Below are 6,000 nucleotides of genomic sequence, written 5' to 3' on the forward strand. Positions count from 1 at the left end.
TGTTATTACCCATGTGTGCCTCCCCTACGCAATGCCTTACGGCGATGTAGGTGAAGTGTAAATAAATAAATAAATAAATAAATATGAAAATAACACATTAAATATATAGCTCATCTTACTTAGTGTTCAGTGACCACCCATCTACTTCATTATTTGTTGGTTGCAATTTCCAGAGATAATGTGTAATATCTTTAATAATAAGAAATAATATTTATGAGATGCTTAAATAATGCTTTAAACTCCAGGAGTGGTTTGGAATATTTTGCCATCTGCTCCTAAAATGTCAATGGCTGCTCCAAACTAGCATTTTTTCAGCTCCAGAGTGTGCTCCAAAAATCAAAATGTCGCTTCCATCGCTGATAATGTCACGTCGCTTTGTTTTTGCCTATCTTAGGCATCGAGCCTTAGCTTCATTTAAAAGATTTCGAATGGCAAATATACGCGAAAGGGTTTAGTAGTGACCTCACTAAGCCTCCCTTCATGACATCGTATCGGGAAGTTCTTTCTCCCGATACGATGATTTTCCTCTCCACGAGGAACAGAAAAAAAGCTTGTCACCCTTGGCAATGGTGTTCGCGCAACAAGTTGCTGCAGCCGATGGCGTCTTGCAAACTTTAAAAAGCCTTAAGCCTGCGCTGACGTACAGCGCGCACGTGCGGCGGTGTTTCTACGCCCGGTAATTGCGCCTTTTCCGGCGAGAGCGAAAGCGGCGGAGGGGTCATCGGGGATAATTTGTCACGTGTCTGGCCTGGTCCAATGAGGGGAGCACGTGCAGAAGGGCGAAGAAGGGATGAGAGACGTAGAGGACGGGGAGAAAATTCTCCCTTTTCTTTTTCTCGGTTGGTGGGGGGGGGGGGGGGGGCACGCCCTTGATCCGACGTGTGGTCCGGGCAGGTAAGTGTGGTCAACGTTACTAGAACAAACTCAGTTTAAGAGCTCCGCCGGAAAGGCGGTCCGCGTGGCGGTCGTGAGAACTAGTGGCGCTGTAGTCACGTCTAGCTTAAAGTCCCTCTATATAGGGACCTTAGTCTAGCTTAGAGTTACTGTATATGCTACCTTTAGGTCTAAAGGTAGCATATACAGTTGTGATCGGCGCCGCCGATGTACGAGCGCACGTGGGTTATAGCGTCGTCTGCGCTTTGTTAGCTCGTCATCTTTGCGACTGTTCTTGACCAGGCTTAGCGTCTTGTACGAAGACACGTGCATGATGTACGAAGCATAACGAAGGCGAACAGATTCACAGTGCGGTATGCCGACTTGCTTTGCGCCGGGCTGCAGGAGCGGCTACCGCAACGACGACTCCTCTTCACGACACTTCTTCGGACCTCCAAAAGACCGTGCGCCATTCAAGCTTTGCATCGCAAAGATAGAAAGCTTACTGCGAAATGCAAGGTCTGTGGCGTTCATTTTGAGAGTGACGACATTGTAAAGCACTATCGTCGTGTCGTTGCGGGACAAGAAGTTTTGATCCCACGTGAAAAGTGGGAACTCGCGCCCGGTGCCGTGCCGCGCTTGTTCCCAGCACTTCCACCCCCATTTCAAAGCCAAAATGTTCGGGGTTTAGGCGCAAATCCCCCCAAAACGCACGGCGTCCCGCGAAAGCCCAGTGCCCGCGAAAGCCCAGTGCCCCCCCCCCCTGGAATTTCGGATATCTTTCTATGCAGTAGCAATAAGCTGCACATGTTCGTTAGCACACAAAAGGTCCGCATATCCGTGTGAAATGGCCTTCAGGATTGCCAGCCAACTTTGCACGTTATTACATATTGACTAAACTTGCCGGTCAAGTCACGGTAGTGACCACCCTCCCTCCCCCCCATGGATGCACCCCCATGGAAAAATTTCTGCGGACGCCCTTGAGAACAGCAAAACGAAAGGCAGGCGATTACCTATATACGCTACCGAGACTGAGAGTTGCGTCACACTGACATTCGATCAGTTGTCAGCTGTCGCTATGCCTTCAAAGCAGTGGATTTTCGAGAGATTTTACGACGAGGTATTGAACAAGATGTGCGGAATATTTTACACTCGCCGGCTCGGGAACGGGCTGCTCAGCGCAAAAATTTGACACGGTACACATAGAAAAGACGAGGACCAGCGCTGGTCCTCGGCTTTTCTATGTGTACCGTGTCAAATATTTTGCGCTGAGCAGTTTAATAATGGAATACCAACTAGCCCAATCCCACACTTTGCTTCGGGAACGGAGACTTACTTGTGCAAAAGATAATTGTAGTTGACGAGCAGTTTAACTGCGTAGTGAATGGCTACAGTACTGCTCGGTGAAGTTGAAAAACTGAAGTTGAATACTGACGACTCTTCTAGCGACAGAATACGCGCGAATAACTGCTCGGTGCTCACATCACGGCCGATCTGTTCGAATTGTTTAAGGCACCGTAGATGGATGCGACGTAGAAAGATGAGGCACCGAAAATACAACTATCCGTTGAAAAAATTGCTCAGAGACAGACATCTATTCGATGTAATCGCACGCTGAGATTTCATTTACCGAGTTCTCGTAAAATTTTCCGATTTTGGGTCAGTATTCCTTTAAAGGGACACTAAAGGCAAATAACAATTTATGTCAGAGTGAAAGCCCAATGTAAGACAACTTCTAAAACGGCAATATTACCAACAGCAGTGCCCTACTTACCGAGAAATTAAGCTAAATGTATCTCATCGTGAGCGCCACGGGTGGGACATTTTCGAAGTGATCCCGATGACGTATGGAAGTCGGCCTACAATAAATCGCTAGTAATCAAACTAGCAGCAGTAAAAAAAGAACCTTCCGAGCATAAAAAGACGTAATAAAATGCTGTTTGTTCATTTCCGCTTGATTCATGGAAAAAAGAACCTCCGTGGCGTTGCCATATGGGGAACGGCGCGTGTGGTTCAAAGGTTCCGTTTTCGCCGAACTGCGCCTCGCCCGGCGCCCTGCTTCGCTCACGCGGTCGCCTCTCAGTGGTAGTTTCGGGATCGCGTACTGCCGCGTGTGTTTTGCGCGCTCGTGAAAGTCGCTCTGACCGAAATTTCGACAAAATGCCGCATGCATGTGATATTGCCGGATGCCCGAATGGTGCACAACGCCAGTGCTGCAGCAAGGAAACCGGTGTGTCTTTTCACTGGGTGCTGCGGAATGAACCCTTACGCTCGATGTGGCTTAGTGTCATGCCCATTGCGCCAGTGTGCTGAACAGTCAAAACCTCTGCGTGTGTGCTCGCTGCGGGACTGCGGCAAGCTTCGATGGCTTCGATGGCCGTTGTTGCTACTGTGGGTCCCGCTACTTCCGCTCTGCTGCTACTAGTGTCGGCGGCCGCGCAGTAAAAGCGGGCAACGTTGGGCACGGAAGCAGTGACGTATGAAAGTCGTATTTTCAGGCGGGAGGTTTGAAGCGCGCTAACGCGATTCGGACCACTAAAAACGTGATTTTATTTCAAAATAAGCACTTCCTTGGCATAAAAGTAACACTACGAGGTTTCTGGACCGCTATTTCAACAATCAACGTCGACTTAATATTTGCCTTTAGTGTCCCTTTAACCGTCGCGAAAACGTGTCTTATAAACACTGCAAAGCATTGGTGATGTTTTTCGAGAAAGTTTTTTTCAATAAATTGTAGAAACATGAGTACTGTTTTTCTAGAATGTTTTTGTATCTCGAGTAAGTACGCTTCTTTGTACACTATAAAGGCTTTTACAAGCGTGTTGGGTTGTTCTTGGTCTAGATAAGACGGCAGCGGCTAATATTGTGGTGGTAGTTATAAAAATTACGCTGAAAACCCTCATTCGCTTAGAAACTCCTATGCTTGGAAGTTAAGCGCTATGTAGACAGCGCAAATATTGTCACAGGGTCGTGACGTCGACGAAGGCAGCAGTCAGCAGGTCCGAGATGAAACTCTTTATTTGGCCGAACTTGTGGCCGGAAAACTGAAAGTCAAACTACAGCAATACACTGATAGCGGCGAACAGAGCGTCGACCGTCGATCAACTGACAAGCGGTCAAGCGCGTCGGCTTTTATACAGGCCCTATCGAACTTTCCAGCGATATCGCTGGTGGTGGCGTTATCTCTCGACAAAGCTGGAACATTCGCGTGCAGCGCGCAATCTTACCGAAACGATCTACTACAATCGCGAAGCTTCTCGAACACTGCTTCGCGGACAGCGTCGACTGTTGATAACCGTCCTTGCTGGTCAAACCCGAATACGTCAAAATAAAACAAGATGTGGGCGTGGAAATATAGACCGAACATCGATTCTTAGCCAATCAATGAACAACGCACGCGGGCCAATGCATACAGACGACCTTATGCATATCCACCTAAGTATCCACCTAACTAGTACAATAAGAAAGTTGCCGCGCAGTTGCCGCGAGCAAGTGCGCGGCGGACCGCAGCGTTATGCCGTGGCAGCAGACGACGCGCCAATAGTTTATTTATTTATTTATTTATTTATTTACAAGATACTGCAGGCCCGTCTTGGGCCCTAGCAGGGCCCAAGACGGGCCCTGCTAGGGTCATAGTGGCGCAAGACGGAACTGCAGTGAACAATAGTGGCGCAAGACGGAACTGCAGCGTCGCTAGTTCTCGCGACCGCCGTTCGGACCACCCTCCTCCGCTGGCGGAGATACGGAGCTTTGAAACTGAGTTTGTTCTAGTAACGTTGAGTGTGGTCGAGTGTCATTTTGTGCTCTGTATACCATGGCAGAAAAAAAAAATCGGGGTGGGGGGGGGGGACGGGCCCGGTGCCCCCCCCCCCCTCCTGGCTATGCCACTGGCTGCCGCTCATGAGCATCGGGTCATACGTCAAGCGTAGGCGGCGCCATTGTTCTGCTCAGTGCAAACGAATGCATATCTGCACGTTTTACGTTAGAAAAGATAGTAAAAGTGTGCTGTATTTCAACGCTAATATAGATGCAATAGCGCACACCAGTAAAAGGTCACGTGATAGGCACATGTGCACGTTCACTTTTTTGTCGCCAGAGGCGCCAAAAATATAAATCCGCAACAAGCGTCGAAAGCTGAGAGAGTTGGTAAGGTTTTATCTTCCAGCAAGCTGCGCACAAAGCAGGAACTCTCCCTGCCTGTCCCTTTCGTTCCTTCTTTGTGTCCCGTCTGCTGCGCACTTTGCTAGAAGATATAAATCCGCGTTTAATGCGAAAAACAGGGTTCGGTTTAGCCAATACAGTCCTTCTATAAGTGGGGTTCGTATTCTGGGCGGTTGTCAGTCCCTTTAACTCTGTGTTGGATGACTGCGTACTTCAAGTGAAGTGCAGTAAAGTAGAATGGTTCCAATTCTGCTAGAATTTGCCGTTTGTAAATATTCTGTATAAATAAATTCAATGTACAAGAAAAGCATTTCCAAATTAATGTTAAATCATGCAGCTAGCATAATGATATTTTGTCGGGACAAAATATTTACTGCTGTCGTGCTTCTTAGACATGTGCAATGCTGGAGATGTCCAATAATTGTGTTGTTTTCCAGGTGAGCCACATTGAAGCTGTGACGAAGGAAGAGGCTCGGGACTTTGTCGAAGACGACACAACGCACGGCTAATCCACGCATCTTGGTGCTTTCGACACGCACTAAATTATTTGGTTGTTGATTTCGTGAAGGGAAGCTGGCACGCGTTCAGAAAGCCCCTTGTACAGTTCTTTGTCTTCATATCACCCCTCAGTCATGATTTGCGCAAATCATCACATCCTTTTTGTGGAGTGCACCATTTATGTATACTGTCAAACCCGTATATATCAAACTCGCAACGAGCGGGAATCAGTTCGATATATCTCATTATTTCATATATAAAAATTCTCAATAATTTACCGTATTTTCGGTGTACACATGGCGTCACGGCGCTGCTTCACGATAATGCAAGGAATTTTTTTTGTAGCTTTAACTTTTGCACAATATGTTGGCAGTGCATGTTGCACGCAGGGGCGGGTTAAACGTAAGAAAATTCGGTATCGATCGCCTCCGCATGTTTGTACTCCCCGGGCACCGGGAGTCTGTCCTT

The 6,000-nt window shown here is 47.7% G+C and overlaps 1 protein-coding gene across 1 annotated transcript in view; it reads left to right on the forward strand.

The window, feature by feature from the left end:
- Positions 1–5,580, forward strand: part of LOC119379432 (structural maintenance of chromosomes protein 3) — a 661,154-nt gene extending 655,574 nt beyond the window's left edge. Inside the window, exon 31 of the mRNA XM_049411979.1 lies at positions 5,472–5,580. Coding sequence (XP_049267936.1) covers positions 5,472–5,543 — 72 coding nt within the window. The 3' untranslated portion in view covers positions 5,544–5,580. The remainder of the gene's footprint in view (positions 1–5,471) is intronic.
- Positions 5,581–6,000: the final 420 nt, after the last annotated feature.

This window comes from Rhipicephalus sanguineus, chromosome 1, assembly GCF_013339695.2.
Source record: "Rhipicephalus sanguineus isolate Rsan-2018 chromosome 1, BIME_Rsan_1.4, whole genome shotgun sequence".
NCBI classification, from domain to species: Eukaryota; Metazoa; Arthropoda; class Arachnida; order Ixodida; family Ixodidae; genus Rhipicephalus; species Rhipicephalus sanguineus.